Raw genomic sequence first — 20,746 nt, 5'->3', positions numbered from 1 at the left:
TGTCCTCTGCCCCCCTCTGTTTTGCTCTGAGAAGACACAGTTGCTAATGTGAGGTAAACGGGAAGCTACCCCATGTATCCACCCTGTCATTCCTTCCTTTGTCCGTACCACTACATGCTGGCCTTCACAAAGTCTTCTATCTCCCCTCTCCTCCATATCCTATCAGCTTCCTTCTTAGACCTTGAGACACAGCCCATTCCCTGCAGCATCTGCAGAGAATCAGGCGGGAGACAAACATGCCACCTCACATCTCAGCCAGCCTGGCTGCCTGCCTGCCTGCCTGCCTTCCCCTTGCCTTCCAATCTGTAGCCTGCCTCACCCCCTCCCACTGTCTGGTTCACAAACTATCCCAGTTCTTCAGAACTCTTCTCCTCTGGTCCACCACCCAGGGAGCTGTCGAGCTAGCGGTGGGGAGGGCATGAAAAGCCCAAGGGGATAGGAGGAGGCTCCAGCCCTGCCAGCCTGGAAATGTACAAAGCCCATCCCTCGGGACCAAGCCCGAGCCTGACGTCAAACAGAGGCTGAAAATACAGTCTGGAAAGTCACGAGGTGTCCATGAAAAATGAGCCTCCCTCCCTAGCCAGAAACGTGGGACCAAGGAAGGGATGTAGATCCCAGCTTTTTAGAGTCTCTGAACAGAAGGAAGATCATCCTAGCTGCTAGAATTTGTGCTGAGAAATTTCTAGCTCCCTAGTCTCACTCAGCCATTGCCCTGGACAGGACACCTGCAGTCCCTCCTCAGCTCCTACAAGCTAATACTCCTATTAGCAACTAGTGCCTGAGGAGGCGGCATGTGAGTGGGACAGGCGAATAGTGGGTCCACCCCCCCTCTACCTGCCAGGACCTATCTAGGACTTCTCTGGCTAAGCCATAGTGTGATAGGAACTCAGTTTCCCAAACCTTACCCAGAGGTCTCATAGAACCCAGATATGACACCTTTTGCTATTCAGGGAACCTCATTTTCTCCAGCTACTTCCTTCTGCAAGCTCTCCTTTGTCCTCTACTCAGGAAACATGAATAATGCACACATGTGCACACATGGACACTAACTCCCTAAGACCTATTTTGTTTGCTTCTCTCCTCCTTAGAATGTAAGCTCAATAAAGGTGGGAAATTTATTCTTGGTGTTCTTCTAATTGAATCACACTCTTCCTACTTAATATCTTGTAACTTGGCTTCTGAAATAGAGCAAACCACAATGGGGCATTGTCCTGGCAGGTTTTACGTCAACTTGACACAGGCTAGAGTTCTATGCAAGGAGGGAACTTGAGCAAATGCCTGCGTAAGATCCAGATGTAAGGCATTTTCTTAGTGATTGATGGGGAAGAGCCCAGCCCGTTGTGGGTGATGCCACACCTAGGCCGGTGGTCCTGGGTTCAATAAGAAAGCAGGCTGAGCAAGCTGTGGGGAGAAAGCTAGTTAGAAGCATCCCTTCATGGCCCCTGCGTCAGCTCCTGCCTCCAGGTCCCTGCCCTGTTTCTTTCACTTTCCCCAGTGATGAGTGGGACCTGGAAGTGTAAGCTGAAATAAATAAACCCTTCCCTCCCCAAGCTGCTCTTGGTCCTGATGTTTGATTGTAGCAATAGAAACCCAACCTAACCTCTTATGTTAGATGAAAAGAGAATGGGAGGGAGGGGTTTTTAAAATGTCGATTGATGGAAATGATATAATACACATAATGAAATACAGCTGGCCAGATGGCCATTGTGGGTGTTTTACCCACCTTCTTCCAAGGCAGGTATGTATGTATGCATTCCTGTTGCCCTCAAGCTTCTCAGATGTTCTGAGGAGCTTGCCTGAGGTGGGGTCGAGTACAGAGGGTAGCTCAGTCACTGCAGGTAGCACAAAGGTGGAAGGTGTTCCCCTATGCCTGAACACCTCCTCCCTTTCTAGCTCCCTCTGAGTAGCACTTGTGATAACCTGTGCCTCTAACAAGGCCCAAGAGACCCTGAGGGACTGGCACCAGGGCCCTGTTGGTGCTCTGAGAGGTCCCACTCTTCCTGTAAAAAGGAACACCTTCCTCCGTAGAGATTTCCCCTCAAGGCTGTGAGCCTGCGTGTTGCTCATAGTAACCAGAGTCCCCTGGGAACACTGTGTACAAACTGCAGCTTGCCTGTAGCCCAGCATCAACTCTGCCCTAGCCTCACGGACCCTGGAGAGGCTTTCCTGAGGAAGAGATGCAGAAGGGCAGTGACCAGACCTGTTGGTTCCTACTTGATTCCTAGCCTCAGGACTGGCCCAGGAGAAACACTGGACACACAGATTCTGAACCACTATGTGATGGTATTCTTGGCTGTCAACTTGACTATATCTGGAATAAACTACAGTCCAGAAACGCAGGGTACACCTGTGACAGACTTTCTGCTTGGTTTGAAGTGGGTGAATCCACTTCTAGTCCAGACCTTTGAGGTGGGAAGACACACACCTTTGATCCAGATCTTGAAGTGGGATAGATCCCTTTAATTCAAATCTTGAAGCAGGAAGACATACCTTTAATCCGGGCCATTCCTTTTGCTGGAGATTTATATACAGACATAGAAGAAGGATGCCTGTGCTCTGTGCCTGCTTGCCCTTATCTTGCTAGCACATCCATTTCTTTACTGGCCTTGAAGCCACCTCCTCCTCCTCCACCTCCTCCTCCTCCTCCTTTTCCTCTTCCTCCTCCTCCTCCTCCTTCTTCAGGATTCCAGCATAAACTGAAGACCAGCTGAGACATCCAGCCTTGTAGTGCTGAACAACTACTGGATTGATTCTTTAACTTTCCCTTGATGGCTGCCATTGTTGGATTAGCTGAACTGTAGCCTGTGAGTCATTCTAATACACATATATTATATACATATACATACATATATGTGATAGATAGATAGATTGATTGATCAGATAGATAGATAGATAGAGGCAAACAAACAGACAGAGACAGAGAGGGAGTGAGATTCTTTCCATGAATTCTGTGTCTCTAGAGAACCCTGACTAACACACAATATATACAACAACAAGGTAGAGAGTGAAACCAGGGTTGTGGGGACCCTTGGGGGTCAATGGGTCTCAGTTCTACCACCTATCACCTAATTAACTAAGAGCTCCTGGACTAGTGTCTTGGCTTACAAAGTCCCAATTCTTTATCTGAAAAGTAGGGCTAAGCATACATCTCAACCACTCTTTAAAATGACCCTGTGTTTACAACACTAAGATGGAGGGAGCTGGTCCAAATGTGGCATGTGTCTCTGTCTAGAGGTGGCGTGCATGTGCCACAGCCTGCAGTCTGTCTATCCCCGTGGGAGCTTTACAGGGCTCCTCCACCAATCACAGTCGATTGCCTGCCATCAGTATCTCCCAGCTCTGCTCCCAGGAGGAGCAGCAACTGTCAAGGTCCATGGCGTTAGAACAGAGGGTAAGCTGTGTGGGACCTGGGTGTGCAGCAGTCGAGGAGGGAAAGTCATGGGCTGGAACTTTGTGGGTACCTGGCCCTCTTGAGAGAAACTGAAGCTTTTTCTTAGGGAACTTCAACTGATTGGGTTAGGCCCACTTAAGATAACTTACCTAATTTAAAATTAAGTAGCAAGAAGCCATGGCTATATGTGCAAAATCCCTTACAGTGGCACCAGTGTTTGAATAGTGGCTGGGAAGGGAGTGTTTCTATTGGTCTTTTATCCAAAGCACTCCAGGCAATATATTTCAGAGGGGCTTGCGTCTCAGTGTTTACTGAAGCACTTTTCACAACAGCTAAAGTAGGGAACCAAGCTAGGTGTCAAACAGCAGAGAAGTGGACAAATAAAATGTGGTAGATATACACAGCGGAGTCCTTTGAATCCTTAAAGAAGAATGAAGTCATGTTGGCTGCAGGAAAATATCCAATATGGAGAAAAATTATAGTAGGTGATCTAAGCATATCTCAGGGAAACAAATATCATGTTTTCTCTCATCTGTGGTTCCCATATTTTACGCAGACATGTAATGTGTATATATAACATAAAAGTAGAAATAAAACTGCCTAGGGCTGCGGTCCTCAACCTTCCCTAATACTACAACCCTTTAATACAGTTCTTCAGGTTGTGGTGATCCCCCTAACTATAAAATTATTCCATTGCTACTTTATAGCTGTAATTCTGCTACTGCTATTAATTGTAATGTAAATATCTGATATGCAGGATATCTGATATTCATCCCCTGTGAAAGGGTCATTTGACAACCTCCCACAAAGGGGTCATGACCCATAAGGTGCAAACCACTGGTCTAGGGGGGGACACAGAGAACTGAGGGGGGAGGGAGAGGTGTAAAAAGGAAGGGTAGGAAGGTTGGATGAAGAGTACAGTCAACACACACTATACATCCACAAAACCTTTACAAAATAAATTATAAGGGGTATGAGGGACAAATGACTTAGCCGCTGTGTTCCCCACGTCCCGTGAGAGTCTATCACCCCTGCCCACTCTATGTGAAACCACACAGGAAAGGAAGTTCTGGGGAATGTGATTTTGCCTCCCTCAGCAACAGCAAAGCCATCCCCTACCTGCTGGTTTTGGTCTTTGTAAAGATACCTGTAGTCACACAGAGTGCCGAGTCACAACTTGTAAGGATTAGTTGAATGCCACTGTCTTGCACAACCAGCAGAATAGCTTATTGTAGGGAATTTAATTAATTCGCTCAAAAATATAATTTTCCAGACTTGCCCCTGTCTCTCTGTTTCTGTCTGTCCCTGTATACCTGCCTATATATCTACCCCACCGTGTGTGTGTGTGTGTGTGTGTGTGTGTGTGTGTGTGTGTGTATGCATGCATGTGTATACACATACCATGTGTGAGGGGAACCTAAGAAGGTCAGAAGAGGGCATTGAACCTACTAGAGTAGAGTTATAGTAGTTGCCCAAGACTGGTGCAAGGACGTAAACTACGGTCCTCTGTAAAAGCTGCAAACACTCTTAAACCTTTGACCCATTTATCTAGCCCTTTGTTTTTGGTGGCTTACCCATGCTCGCAGGCAGCTTGAACTTGTTTAAACTCCTTCATATCTTCACCAGGAACAGAGTTTGCTAAGAGAAAGGACAAAACTTTTATCCCTGGCTGCACATCAGAAAAGGCCAGAGGAAGAGACCCAGGGTTATGAGGCTATCTTGGCCTAACACAGAGACTCACAGTATAAAAGGTCACACCTCATTTTCCAGTATTGGGATTAAACACATGCTAGGCAAGTTCTCTATGGCTAAACTGTGTCTTCAGTCCTTTTTGTAACTATAGGATAGTGTCTCGTTGAATCACCCAGGCTGACTTTGAACCTGCAATCTTCCTGTCTTGGCTTGAGTAATTGTGCCAGCAGACCTAGCGGTTAACATTTCTTTCTCCAAATAAAATGTAACCCATGCCATGCTGGTCTCTGGAAGAAAGTGGGAAAGGAGGGAGGGAGAGAGACAGACAGGAGAGAGAGAGAGAGAGAGAGAGAGAGAGAGAGAGATTGTTTCCCTGTATTAAAGAGACTAGAAAGCAAGCTGGGCATGGTGGTGTACACCTTTAATCCAAGCACTCAAGGGCCAAAGACAGGCAGATTTCTGATTTCAAGGCCAGACTGGTTCACAGAGCAAGTTCTAGTACAACCAGGGACACACACACACACACACACACACACACACACACACACAGTGTGTCTCCTGTCTCTAAAAAAAAAAAAAAGAGGGAGGAGAGGAAAAAGGAGAGAGAGGAGGAGAGGGAGGAAGGAGAGGGAGGGAGGAGGGAGGGAGGGGAGGGAGGGAGGAGAAGGTGGGCACAAATGACTGTTTTGCAGCTAGGACCCACACATGACCCTAGTTCACCAAGGAAGTCCCCACATGATTCTTAGAGGTGGAGTGAGGAACAGGCGTGTCAGCAAATGGAAGGAGGCAGCACTGGCTGAGAGGATGAAGCTCTCTGGATGGTCTCTGGAAGTTTATAGTGTCCCCAGAGTATGACCAGCAGGGTAATGGTTTCCACAGATCCGCCTGGTGGGATTTCTCCAGGGTGTTTGTCTCCAAGCCATGCATCTCCTGGCCCTTCCAAGGGTTTTAGAAACAACACACTTTAATAAATTCCTGTCTGTGTACGTCAACCAGAATGGCATCTGTCACCCCCAACTTAGAAGAATAATTTAGATCAGAAGAGATTCCAAGCAAGAAACCCCAAAGGAAATGAGGATCTGGGACTCATTCTCTGTATTTTGAGGCCACAGGGAAATGGCCAGCATCATAGGAGGTGGGTGGCAAAACTTGATGAAAGTTCCTGAGGCATCTGAGGCCACCACATAGTTGTCGCCAGAGGAAGGTGTTTGCACACGTAAAAGAGCAGCTGTTCAAAGTCAACCTTTTTTTTCCCTAAAGGATCTTGTGAAGTATTTCAAACAAACACAAAACTGAGTAGTGAGCAACCCTCGGGCCCCAGTTTCCAATGACATCACTATTCAACATGGCCCACAGCCAACCCGTCCTCCTCCTGCTTCAGTGGGTTATTCCAAAGAAAGGGAATGTATCACTTCTTCCTCTGCATCACCATTTCACCATGCTAAAGGATGGCGCAGTGTGTGTGTGTGTGTGTGTGTGTGTGTGTGTGTGTGTGTGTGTGTGTGTATGCATGCATGTGTATACACATACCATGTGTGAAGGGCGGTGGTGGTGGTGGTGGTGGTGTGCACACATGTGGAGACCGGAGATTGGTAGACATTGTCATCTATCATTCTACACCTTTAAAAAAATAGTGTGTGTATGTGGTATGTGTCTGTCTGTCTGTCTGCCTGCCTGCCTGCCTTCTTGTATGTATGCATGTGCCATAGTATACTTGTGGAGATCAGGGGACAACTGAGACTTTCTCCTGTCCTTCACCCATGTGGACCCTCAACATCAAACTCAAGTTGTGAGACTTGGCAACAAGCACCTTTTCCAGCTGAGCCATCTTGCTAGCCCTCCACCTTAGTATTAGAGAGAAGATCACTCACTGAACATAGAACTCACCATTTTGGCCAGATTGGTTAGCCATTTGGACCTGGGGATTGTCCTGTTTCTATCTTTCAGAGCTGTAATTATAGGCTCACGATGCCATGGCTGGCTTTTTCCGGGGATCTGAACCTAGGTCCTCATGCTTGTACAGCAAGCCCTTTACCCACTGAGCCACTCTCCACCCCAAGGATGACTTTTTAAAGCATAATTGCAACAGCATCATCTCATATTTTAAAAATCAATATTGATTCTCTGATACCATCAAATGTTCAGTCACTGTTTAAATTGCTCCAACTGTCTTACTTTTTTGCAAAAACTGTTCAAATATGTCCTCAAGACTCCTTTTCGGCTAAGATTTCATTACAAACTGGCTTCTCCAAAGCAAACACACTCAGGTGGCTTATAGATTGAAATGAACCAAATGGCAGGCGTCTCCACAGAGCAATGTTGGGCACCCTGGGGTTCCTGGGTGATGAGGGATTTGTGGGCTCATTTCTGGAACTAAAGGGGCCATATGGGAAGCGGGGGTCGGGGGAGTAATATGCCTCAGTATTTCTCTCACCCACAGTGATCAAATTAATGCCCAAGCCTGGATCCTGACTCCACCACTGACCCTATAGCCCAATACTCTCTGCAGTATATTCGTTTATGCTTAGGCTGGCCCGGGGGGATTCTACTAAGTGTAATAAAGACCCATGGAGGTGGGAGGGAGAGAACAAGAATTTTTTTTAAAGCTTTTAAAAAGAAAACCTCTTTACTATTTATTTATTTATTTATTTATTTATTTATTTATTTATTTATTTTATGTCCCTACACTGTAACTGTCTTCATGCACACCAGAAGAGGGCATCAGATTCCATTACAATGGTTGTGAGTCACCATGTGGTTACTAGGAATTGAACTCAGGACCTCTGGAAGAGCAGTCGGTGCTCTTAACCACTAAGTCATCTCTCTAGCCCGAGAACAAGAATCTTTAACTTTGCCTTGTACTTTAGAACTTACAAAATCATTAACATACCACATCTTGGTGGGTTCCGTTTACCACCCGCAAGAGTGGTAACCTTGTGGTGTTAGTGGTAGTGTTGACCTTATCAGATATGAGTCCATGGGAGCATGTGACCAAAGTCTCACAAACAAGGAGCATCGTAAGCCTTCAGGTCCTGGATTCCAAGAGAACTCAGAGAATTCTAAAGACTAGACTTTCTCTCTCACACCAGCCTCCCTTGCCCTGTGAGCTTCCATATTCATGCACAAACAGAAGGCATGGGGCTAGTGGGTACTCTCATTACCCTAATGTGTATCCTAATGCCTCCAGGAACTCGGCAGTATAGAGAGAAGCTGAATCTGGAAAGACTTCCCACTCAACTCAAGATGTGCCTGCCACCTCGAAGTCACCTGCCAAAGTCAGCCAGCCACAGGCTGACACCAAGTCCTGGTGCCTGGTGAGCCAGACTGCAGCTGCTTAGCTAGATCCCTAGCCAAGATCCCTGTTCTCATACGCATGTGCGAAATGGAATGAAGCTAGAGTTGGTAAAATGAGGTGGAAGGGACTCAGAGGAACCCAGGGGGGATGAGGCTTTTCCTAATGTATCACAGCTCAATCTTAAGCAGCACCAGGGGCCCGAGGTGGTCTGCATGAGAGGAAAGGCCCACAGGGGAACTGGACTCTACTCTGTGGACCAGCACCCTGACCTCTTGGAGGGGCAAAGGCTTTGATCCCAGGGTTTGAGACTCTCATAAATAATACTTCAGGCCCAGGTACCCTGGGGACTCATCCAAAGTCCGCCGGCTGAAAAGGTAGACCTGCCCAGCCCCACGGCAGACCTGCCTCTGTTGCAGTGGGCTGTGACAGGTTTATAGCCAGACTGCCTACAGTAGTTACCTCAGATTTATCGCCCTTCTTCAAGGGCAGTGGGAGCCGCCAAAGGCGGCCTGGGAGCCCATAAATCACCCTGATGGGAAATGCTGTCAGAAGGAGTGGAGGGGCAGATAGGAGGCATCTTGGGGACTGGGGCTTCCTGCTGACCTCTTGGGTCACAGGCCTTTCTAGACATGGATTTACAACCCTAAAGCCTATTGGAGCCCAGCAGCCCCCCTATGGAGGAGCCTGGAACAGAGTCAAGACAATGAGGGCGCCCAGGAACCCAGCCTGGAAACTGTGGGCTGCCTCGTTGGAGAGCAGCTCGCTCTGGCTCCGTCTGTGAGGTGCACTGATGATGTCTGGGACTCTCACCTCTCTGCCTGCTTGCTCATCTTGCGGCAAGGCTGTTTGTGAAGATCTTGTGTGTGCCTTTTGTCTGTGCCATTTGTGTGTCATCTCTGGGGAGGGGGATGTATTAACAAACAGATGTATGTATGAAATGAAACCATTTCTCACCGCACTCCGGTACCAGTCTGGGCCTATATACCCATGGATTAGAATTGCATATGTAGATGGACTAGAGAGTCAGTAGTAACTGGTGGTGTTTCTGTTCGTTTTGTTTTGTATGTTTTGTTGCTGCTATTGTTTTGAGACAAGGTCTTGCTAGAAGCCGAGACTGGTATAGTACTTGCTGTGTAGCTCAGTCTAGGCTCACGTTCACAGCAATCCTCCTGTCTCAACCTCCCAAGTGTTGGGATTACAGGCATGCACTACTCTGTCTGGTTGCTGATGTTTAACAGAAAGAAAACCACTGTAGACTCAAAGGGATGGGAGGCGAGACAATGTAGGTAGAGGTGAGTGGAAAAAGATGTAAGAAACAGAAAGCCCGGAAAGAAGTACCCAGCTGCCTACACAGTGCAAATTAGCCCCGAATGGGGTCAGAAGGAACAGGATAGGCATGTGGTGGAGAGGAGGTCCAAGAAGGAAAGCAGAAAGGACGGAAGGTGACCCAAGAAAGGGAGCGAGCCAGAGGAGGTGGTGACCAGCAGGGAGCACCATCTGCTCCAGAGGGCACCAGGACCTGGGTTTGGCAACTGTTCCCACCTTAACCACCTCAGTGAGTGACAGCTGGCATGGCAGCAGGATCCAGGGCACCACGCCCTCTGGCCACTCCCCGCCATGGACTGGCAGACACCCAACCCCAGCCTGGAGCACAAGAATAATGAGCCAAGCCAGGCCAAGCATCCAGCAGCAAACTTGTCACCTCTGAGAGTGCGCACAGAACAGGGGCTCCATGCACAGCCACGTGTGAGCTGATGTGTGTGTAGGCACCTGGCAAAGTCCAGCTGGGACCATTTTAGAAGTGTAACACCCTTCCTGTGCCTGGGGCTCCCCGTGAACACCTCTGTCTTGACTGGACTCTGCACTACCTGCAGAGGAAACTGGTCTAGCTGCCTCTTTCTACAGTCCTAGCACTTCCTTCATGTGGCTCTGCAAAACCTTTGTGTCCGTGACAATGTAACATATGGATCCCCTGACAGGACTGGCCAGGTTGGGCTAGACTGGGTCAACTCAGTTCCAACAGCATGAACCCAAAAAGGCCACATCTGGCCCTCTGAAAATGAAAGCAGCCTGCAGCTACCTTCTTCAAACCAGACTACACTGTGGACCCCACTCTGTTCTGAGGTGCTGTAGGAAACAGGGGAATCTGTGTGCATAAGTGTGCACTTTGGATATGGCTGTCTCTAAGGGTCATGGATGTCGTGAAGAGTCCAGAAAGGTCAAATGTAAGATCTGCTCAGCCAAGTGACATGTGGATCCCAGGTTGTCAGGAAAAGCCCCCCATGTGACTATAATCCTTCCATTCCCATTTTGTTAGCTTGAATGTATCTGCCTCCACAAAACTTCCTTAAGACATAGCTAGGATTGAGCACTCTTCCTCCGTGTTCTCCCAGGAACAACAGAATATTGCAATGGGTTTGTTGTCGGTGACTTTTATGTATGCTGCAATGCATAGTGACATAATCACATCTTCTGTGGAAGTGTAGGGACGCCTATGATCTTCACCTCCTTGGTGTTCATGACTTTGGATAATGGTCCCCATCTTTGAATCTAGGCAATGCCTCTGACTCACTCCTGAGAGAGTCTGGCAAAGGGGGTAGGATGCCTCATTACATCAAGTTGAGTAGAGCTTGGTCTATGTCCCTCTAGAAATTCTCCTTGGAGGCCTTAAAAGGGAAGCAAAATGTTGAAAAAAAAAATCTATACGATGAGGGCAGAATGCAGTTTTGAGAAACTATGGATGGCTTCCACCAGCATCCCATAAAACCAAAGCCCCTTGAGTTCTACAACAGCAAGACTTCTGCCTACATTCCATGTGAGTTTGGAAGTAGATGTTTCCTCCTTCAGGCTCTCAGATGAGAAGACAGCCCCGTGATGGCCCTTCATGGTAGTCTTTGGAACCCAAAGTAGCATGAAAGTCATGCCACTGAACAATGAGATCACATATAACACTCATATACCCATGTATTGGTATATGTAGCTTTAAATTTTACTATGTGTGTGTGCACATCTGTGTACCATGGTGCATGTATGGAGATCAGAGGGAGTGGGCACTGCCTTTCCACTCTGTGGATCCTGGGAATTAAAGTTGGGTTGTCAAGCTTGGTGGCAAGTGTCGTTTTATATACCAAGTCATTTTATAAAACCATAACTTTACAAAAGAAAAACCTTTCCTTGGTTGAATTTCCCTCCTCACCATAATATCCTCCTAGGTGTGTGTCCTTAATCATGTCTCATGTGATTTTAAACATCATTTCTTTTATTTAAATGTATTTACAACTTCCATGATACCTAGTAGCAACCTATCCTGAGCATCGTGCATTGTCTACTCTGGCCGGTTCTCAATGTCTCATAGTAACCATGAGAGCACCAGCTTCCGGCAGCCTGGGGAGTCAGCAACTCATGTCTGTGACTTTGGGCCAGCATAGGACTTGAGCCAAGAAGGCATCTTAGAGTTTGAACCCAGGCTCTTCTCCTTCTATTTTGCAAGTGAAGAAATCTCTGGTCCAGAAATACAAAGAGAGTTGCCCAAAGAAAGCTCAAAGCAGATAGTAAAGCAGACAAGGGCCTAAAGCCTGTGTCCTCCCAGACTTTCCATTTCAGACAACAGCTACCAGGATGTACCTATCTGGAGTTGGTCTGAGCATCGTGCTTCACACGGAGATTCTGTTCTTTACAAACAAGTTACATCCGGGGCTGGGGGCTCCATAACCAGTAGGTACAGATGCCTCCACACAACCTCTCCACTATAGTAAGGGTTGAGTGCGCCATTATGAACTTGTTTGCTCATATCACTCAGTGCTTTTGCTGCATTAGTCCTGAGGTGAAGACCTTACCTGAGCCTTTTCTCCCACTAACGGGTCTGCCCCCAAAGTGCGACAGCTTTAGAACTGCATCCAGACGGGCCTACATTTATTATGACTTCTCCCACAATGATAGTTTTCATTTAGTAAAAGCAAAATTGTGCTCAAGCTAGGTCCCAGATGTGGAAAGAGAAGCTGGTCTTCCACCATAATCTCACCCCTAATGGAACCTCTCCCCACACACATGGGAGAGGAGATGCCCCCAGCCTGCCCATCCCATCTGGTACACATCTCCATCCAGGGTTGCCATGCCTTCCCCGAGGCATCTCAACTGGATAGGGGTGCTTTTCTGGGGAAGCTCGGCCATGCCCCCCACTTCCTCCCATCCTTGTCCCTCTTCCCCAGTTTGAAACAGCTGGAAGCTTTAAACAACAACTGAAGTCTCACTTAATCCTGAGCAAATAGGCCGGGGGAGGGGAGCAAATGAGGGGTGGAAGCAGAACGCTCTGGGGCTTACATCTAAAATCAGACACCCAGGCATCCTGTGAGCTCTGGCGTGGTGTAAGCTTCTTTCACATCTGCAGGACTCTTCACCCTGACAGACCGCTGTCTGCCTGGCCATTCAGAGCTAAGAGTAAATGTCCAGGCATAAGCCTGGAAGTCTCAGTATTCAGGCCACTGAAGCAGGAAGGTTGAGAGGCCAAGGAAAGTCTGGTATACATAAGATTCTGTCTCCAAACAAATAAACCAGAAGCAGGAGGAAAGCAATGTGGCGTACCTGCCACATCTAAACCATGGGTCAAAGCAGCACGTCAGGGATGTCCCCTAAGCCTGTGGTTCTCAACCTGTGGATCGCAACCCCTCTGGGGGTCAAATGGCCCTTTCACAGGGGTCTTATATCAGTTATCCTGCATGTCAGATATTTATATTATGATTCCTAACAACAAAATTAGTTATGAAGTAACAATGAGATAATGTTATGGGGAGCGGGGTCCCCACAACACGAGGAACTGTATTAAAGGGTCACAGCATTAGGAAGGTTGAGAAGCACTAACAAGTCCTCAGCTCACCACACAGCAAGAGACAGCAGGGGGCGCACTGCTCTTGTCTGGGAGCCGGGATTCCTCAAGCTGCCCGCAGATGGCATCTTAGGAGAAGACTGATAGAGAACGGACAACTTTCTCTTCAATGCAAGAACGTTAAGATGGGGGCCTCTTAGCAGATGGCTGAGTCGAAAGGGCTCTGTCCTGAGGGCTGCCCCAGCATACCTTAGTTAGCTTTTGTTCAGGCCCGTGACAAACTGCCCCGGAAAACAAAGTGGACCTCTGGTCTTGACAAGCTTGTACATACATGTGCATACATATACCCTCACACATATGCACTCATGGGTGCACTCATCAGACAATGGCTTGGCCTGGAACTCCCAATTTGCCAGAACTGTGGGCCACACTTTTCGGTGGTCCATTACTGCTTTTTATTTCGGTGACGAAATACCTACCAAATACAATGCAGGAAGGAAGGGGGTTCTGACATGATTGAAGAAGGGATACAGTCTAGCTCGGTGACACACAGTGGCAGGGGAATGAGATGGATCGTCACATTAGGCAGGAAGTAGGGTCTGCCTTTAGTGGCCTACTCATCCAGCAAGGCTCTGCCTTCTAGAGGTCCCACAACTTTCCAAAGTAACATCGCCAGCTGGGGACTAAGTGTTTAAACACATGAGCTTATAGGAGGCATTTACCATTCAAAAGACAACCACCCAAGCCTAAGGTATCTTAATATAGCTGATACGAGACTATGGCAGAGGCCCCAGAATGTTTGCTAATGAAATCAATAAACAGTGCAACAGCACACAGGCCAAGAGGCCTTTCCTGATTCAATCAGAAATAGTTTTGCCAGGCACTAGACGGGTTTGGGACCTTGGGTAGGTGATCCAGGAGGAAGCTAGAGTCCAATTTCTCAGTGGACAAGTACACAAAGTTGGCTGTCACAAGATGTGGCCCACTTGACCAGTGTTGTTACCTCTAGAAACATATGTGCCCTTTCCTGTTAGAGGAGGGAGAAGTGATATGGGGAGTTAAGAGCTATCTGCACAAAGCTAAAGTTCAGAAAGAGCTTGTTCCCTCTTCCTATTGTCCCCCCAAGTGGTGATGCAGAGTAGGGGACAGAAAGTCTTTCCAGGAATCACTAGCACCAGCCGAGGGTCCTTGTGTCAGGTAGTCCATGAGCTGGGGTTGTCCACATGCAACGGAATCACATGGGAGAGTCAGCATCTGCTGAGGACCAGGTCCACGTTGATGATGCACTCTATGTGTCCTCAATATATCTGCACCTGCTTTTCCCTGAGTACAAATCTTATCCCCTCTCAGAGAATTAAACCCATAGCTCTATAGCAAACGGCACTGCGCTGTGACACTAGCCCTGGCTTAACAGGTTTTACCAGGCTTTACCTGCATGTTAGAACATGCTCTCTAGTGCTCAGCTGCTGAGGGGGAAAGGGGCGAGAAGGGCCCTTGGGAGGTTTAGGATCAGTAGTAGGAGACACAGAGCAGATGGAAGGATGGACCAACTTTTGTTCTTCCCAGTTTGGGACTGGACGCATCCTCCCCTGAACTGCTGACCGTGGAAGCAGGAGAGTGGCTGGCTGCCTTACCCTGCTCTCTGCCACTAGCACCAGTCAGAGAAAAGGAAGGCTTTGCCTGCCCTTCATGCCAGCTTCTCTCAGCAAAGAGAATAAAACGCCCCACTTACTTTTATCGCTCAGAGATTTCCTGGGAAATGGGCTATTAGTTCCCCTAATGTAAAGATAATAGGCTTGTCCCCATTGGCAAACGGCACAAGCCCAGCACAAATGAATTTGCAGAACCATCACAAGACCTCCCAGCAGATGGCAGATAGCCTAGGAATGGGAGTGGGATCAGAAGAGGGGCTTCAGAGAAGTGTGGATCCCACCCCACCCCACCCCCACCTGTGGGCAGTGCATCTGGGAAGTCATTCAGAACCACGGAGTTCCGCCTTTCTTCTCCCTTTATCGGACAGGGTAGAGGTGGATGCCATCAGCAAAGCGAAGCTGTCTCTAGTGAGGAGAAGACAGAGCAATGCCACCCAACAGGCTTTTACCACAGAGGATTCCCAGGCTCTTCCTGCACCGTTGTGGACCTCACTGCTAGAAAACACACCTACTACCCGAACTATACCTCTTGCCTGCATCAATGTCTTTGGGGTAAGTGGATGTGATAAAGGTTGAAAAGTTCAGCATCCTATAGGGAAAGGTTGCCAGCCAAGATGTTGGCCTAGGCTGAAAGTCAAGGGCCCTATAGGCCAACAAAAGAGTACTTCCCAGAGAAATCGGACCTCTGCTGTTCTTTTCCAAGAACCTATCCACCCCCACCACACACACACACCCTCTCCACAGTCTCCATCTCTGGCCTCCAGAGCTGAAATTCTACAGGAACAGTACTTTGGGGACTGTGGTTCTCAATAGGCAATCCTGAACCTGTCCCATCCATACACAGTATAGGTTGCTCATCTCTGATCTAAGGCTGTGCTCTTAACCCCAGGTAGAAGAAAGACTTGCTCTGGCAATATTCTGCAAGGCAGAAGCACCAGGCCATTTAGCCTCAGGCTGTGCTCTATCTGAAACCACTGTGTATGTCTCTCATCTACAAGGGCAGGAGACCTTGTTTGTATTGTCCCTCCACCTCCATTCCTCCCCATCTCCAAAGGAGTACTGGGCAATGCCAGTCAAATATCAGGAGCTCGGTGCTACCTTGATTAGGACAGAGCATACTAGTGGGCATAACTTTATTTAGGCTGGCCCCGTGATTGGACCACTTGCAGACCATTTTTCCTGCCTAGGGCACTGTTTGCTATCATTCTGGGACTTCGTCTGAATTTCCACAAGCCCCAAGACTGGCCCATGTGATCGCTTTCCCTGACTCCTGTCTCTGTGGTCCCATCTCTGAAGTCATGGAACCACAAGCAGGGCAGCAGGGCCAGTCTCACTGTGAGTTCAAGGACAGCTGATAGCCCTCCCCCCTCTCTATACTACTAGGGGTCTGGGTTCTATGAAGAGGGACAATGAACTCACACTGTCTGCTCTGAAGGAGATGAGGTTCTGTCTCGAGCCATGGAGACTCACTCTAAGACATGCTTTGGCAAGCTATTCCACTTAGAGCCAGGGTGAACTTTGTCCCTACAGTGTACCTTGGCCCATTCGGGTCCCTTGTAGCAGAGAGAAGGTGCTAGAATTAGTCGGCACTTCAGAAGGGGACCTACAGAAGGATCCAGATATCTTCCAGCTACTTAAGGGTTCAGCAAGAAGGACAAATGCATCTCCATCAGGAGACAGCAAAGAGAAAAATTGCCCGAGAACGTAAAAGGGTCAGTCCAGGGGAAGTTTAGTGAGCGAGAGAAGGATGGGTCAAATTACTGATCAGCTCCCTTCTCAGCTTCCTCCTTCTCCTCTTCCTCCTTTCCTCCTCCTCCTGTCCCTCCTCCTTCTCCTTCATCATTTTGCTGGAGTTCTGATGCAACAGCAGGGGCTTCCTTTTCCTCTACCAGCTCATCAAGCTGCTGTTGTGCTAGGAGTTGGCCCACCAACTGCTCCAGACCCTCCAGGCTCAACCTCTGCAGACGCTCCTCGTGCTCTTGCCTCAAAAATCCCAGCACAGTCTTTGCATCCTTTGGCCCAAAATGCTTGTCTAGGACCTGGCCCAGCTGGAGCCACAGGGGCTGGGTTTGATGGGTCTTGTCCAGTGCTACATCCTCCTGCGGCCGCATGATGACGTTGATGGAGGCATTGGGCCCGATGCTGTAATCCGAGAGGTATTTGTCATCAGCCAGGAGCTGGCCTCGGAACAGCAGGTGCTGCTGCTCCTCTGGCACCTGCAGGTGCTGAGAAACCAGCTTCTTCAGCGTGGCCACACTTTCTTTTCCAGATACCTTCAGGCTGCATCTTCGGCCCAAGAGCAGCTTGACCGTAAGGAACATTGGGGCCAGAGAGGAATCAGGAGGGATCCATGCTCTGAGAGTTCCCCTGAAGGTATAGGGCCAGATAGGTGACCCTGTCACTGCTCCTAGTAGGACAAGGGCCCAGGCCACGTGGGCAGCCACTAGCTAATGCACAGTGATGTCATAATGCCACAGGAGAGCTCCTTTCCGGAGCAGAACTTTAGGAACATCAGAGGAGCATTGTGGGTGTGAAGCATCTTTCCTTTATGAGAAAAGAGAAGAAGGACAGGGTTGGGAGACAGGGGGATGACCAGGAAAGAAAATGTAGGCCTAGGAGAAAGAGCTGGAACAGAGAGAGAACAGGGAAAGGCACCATCCCAGCACAATGGCCGCCGACGCTTTCAGCACATGCCTTGGGTACTTTCTTGCTCTCTCGGTGTCAGCTGGAGAAACCACAGAGCCCCAGGAACACCAACACGGAGAACTAGGGGAGAGCCACTAATGGTGTCTGTCTTGTATCCATAGCCTCGACTTAATCCACACATCCTACGAGGTACTTTGATGATGCCTACCTTTGCGGGAGGGGAAGGTGTAGGCTCATTTAATCCTATAGCAAGAGTCACATAGCTGTGTCTTTATGGTGACCCGCCCTCCCCCCTAAAACATCTCAGAATCTTCCTCATGTCAGGCCAGCTCTGAGCAAACTCTGAAGCCAGAGGTACATAAGAAACAGAGTGTTTGTTGGGCATTTGAGTGTTGCATTTGGCAAGTTTCACTGCAACACATTGTTGATCTTGGCCCAAACCCTTGGCAGGTGTTGTCACAAGCCCTAAAGGATGGTACTTTCTTGGATGAGAAACAAGTGGCCTAGAAAAGAGCTCACATCCCTAGTAGGTGTGCTAAGTGCATCAGAGACTCCCACAGGTCTTCCCAGCACCCAAATCTTTCCTTTCCTTCATCCTTTCCTCCTCTGTCCCTGCCTGACTTCTTTTGCTTTCCCACTGCCCTGACCCTACAGAGGATGACAATGTTGATGACAATAACCACGGCTTTCCTGAGCCTGCCCCATCCACAGCACCCAACTCCAACCCTGTCCCAAGGCTGCTCAACCTTTACTCCCATCCCCTTGGCATCTAACAGCAGCTGAGAGGAATGCTCATGGGTGCCCGGACCGTCACCTATATCTATTCCCCCACCCCTGTATTCTCACTCTTGGCACATGACCCAGATTCTGGTCCACAGCACTCACAGGTCAGGAATCCCAGCCACTGAGCCTCTTGTTATTCCTCCTGCTCCCCAAACTTTCCCCAGAGTTCAGCTCTCCCATGCTCCCCGCTAGCCCTGGTGATGTAGGCTCTTTACTCCCAACAGCCACTGCTCTGACTCATTTTCCTGTCAGACCAGGTACCACCCTAAGCCCACTCATTCCATGGCCAAAGGGCAGCCCTGAAGTTACTCCAAGTCCTGGAAGCTTACTCCCTTAGCTTTTGGAATAAAAGCAAACCTTCCTGGCCTGGCCCTAAGGCCTTCCTGGCTCCGCCCTTGGTTTATCACCCCAGTCTCATCACAGCCCCACTTCCACCCTTCACTCCTGCCACATGAACCTGCCTTTCTTCCTGTTTGCTTCCCCATTTGAACTCTACCAACTCACCCTGCAAACCCTGCTTGCCTTAAAAATCGCCTCCTCCATGAAGCCTTCTCTGCTTTCCCCAGTCTTGGACAAAGGTGACCATACATCCCTCTGTGCAACCATTTTTCCAGTGGTTAGGACACCCAGCATACATACCTATCCCTCCCTCTGATGCTCAGTAGTATCCACTGTGATACCCATGCCTTCAGTACACTGAGTTTTATATACAGATAGCCCTGAACACACATTTATTAGTAGAAGAGATCCAATTTAGACACACAAGCCATGCAGGACCCAAGTACATAGGCTGTAGAAAGACACAAACTTGCCTGCAGCCTCTCCTTTACCCTTCCCCTCCCCCCTAGAAAGATGAAAATCCAAAATTATATAGAAAATAAACCAGAAGGTGATATCAGGCTTTACCAAGGAATCTTCTATAACACTTATTTAAATAACCAGCTCCCCTGGCGGATGGGAAATGAATCTAAATTTGCAAGTGTGCACACAGTGTGGGAGGGGCCGTGGGCTCCATGGTGGACAGGCAGGCATCTGGGCACATGAAGGGAGGAAGCAAGGTTTCTGAAGGGCCATTTACGAGTCCTCAGTCCCTTGAGAGGAAGACCCAATGATGAACAAATCATTGGACAGACAAGATTGGAGTCATCCTATGGTAGTTACCCCAGCAGAACTAACTACAAAGGCTTTCTGGACGGCAAAATCCGAGTGAACTTTACAGGGGACAAAGGAAAGTGAGGTACAGTCTGCCCCAGCTCAGGGGTTCTGGGGGACGAAAGGGAGCTGGGAACATGGAGGTTGGGAGCACGGAGGAGGATGATAACATCAGCCATCTGCCTCTGGCCCCTCTTCTGAAGGCCCATTTATCCAGGCTTGAGCTGCCCCAGACATGAGAGGTCTCTGGAGATGGCCACTTGGGTCAGGCTCCCCAGACTGTAAGCACATGGAAGCCATAACACAGGCCCAGCTCTCCATAGCCTGTGACTATGTGTAGGCAGGTGTACCTTTTGACAGAGACTTTAGAGCCGTGAAGACAGTAACAACTGAATTAGCAATGTCTGAGAGAAATGGTCACTACTCAATCCCTGAAATGGGAGTTCCTCAATCCCCAGTCCCCTCCCAAAGGGGACAGAAGCACCTGTCTGGGTAATGGAATCTCATTTGGAGCTAGGAAATATTTCAAGATTCCCCTCCCCCCATGTAATTGCTTTTTTTTAATTATGTAATTAACATGATAAAATATAATTGTGCAATCAAAGCACGCAATCAGACAACGATTGTCATAATTGGAGAGGAAGATCATCTGGAATGAGTGGGCTTTATGACTTGGGAAAGGAATGAATGTGTGCAGAGAATATGGACAGCCGTGGGTTCAGATCTCTCTTGCAAACACTGCAAACGCTATTGGCATCCCCCGGGGACCAGTGCAATGTCTGAGGGGCAGATGGGCAGGGTGGGAGCCGTGCACAGGTCTGAGCATCCAGGTTTCTGAGCTCTTCCAGTGCTCCTGTGCGGGCTAACTGAACCTTGGTAATCATAAAATTAGATCAGTTGTCCACCAGCCGGCCTGGGGCCTGCCTTTAATGGGTTAATCCTCAGATCTCATTTTTCACTCTAGCCAACAGGAGTATGATCCCTTCCCAGCATCCTTCTGAAGCTGAGGTGTGAACCCACAGCATCCGACCCACAGAGATATTAAATGTGACATTCAACTGACAGATGGAAATGAGAGCCCCTTTTGTCCCTATGTAAGAGTGAGAAAGACCCCACGGTCCCTGGAAGTGTGCCTGCAGTGACTCTCAGTATGCTCCTACCTGTACAGGTGGGTGGGCGGGGCAGTCTTCCGCAGGCTGGTCCTAACTCAGAGGGGAAGATGGGGTGAGCAGGAAAGTTAGTGACAGCCAAGGGGCTCCAGAGTGCAGGAAACTCAATGCTGCCTCCTCTCCTGTTCTGTACGGAGGCTTGTG

General features: G+C 48.6%; 1 protein-coding gene across 1 annotated transcript; it reads right to left on the bottom strand.

The window, feature by feature from the left end:
• Nucleotides 1–16,609: 16,609 nt before the first annotated feature.
• Ubl4b (ubiquitin like 4B) lies at nt 16,610–17,288 on the bottom strand. Its single transcript, XM_032896662.1, has one exon. It carries the CDS (start codon nt 17,171–17,173, stop codon nt 16,610–16,612), a length of 564 nt encoding a protein of 187 aa, XP_032752553.1. The 5' UTR covers nt 17,174–17,288.
• Nucleotides 17,289–20,746: the final 3,458 nt, after the last annotated feature.

Source organism: Rattus rattus, chromosome 3, assembly GCF_011064425.1.
Source record: "Rattus rattus isolate New Zealand chromosome 3, Rrattus_CSIRO_v1, whole genome shotgun sequence".
In the NCBI taxonomy this organism is placed as follows: domain Eukaryota; kingdom Metazoa; phylum Chordata; class Mammalia; order Rodentia; family Muridae; genus Rattus; species Rattus rattus.
This window is presented reverse-complemented; position numbering and strand designations above follow the sequence as displayed.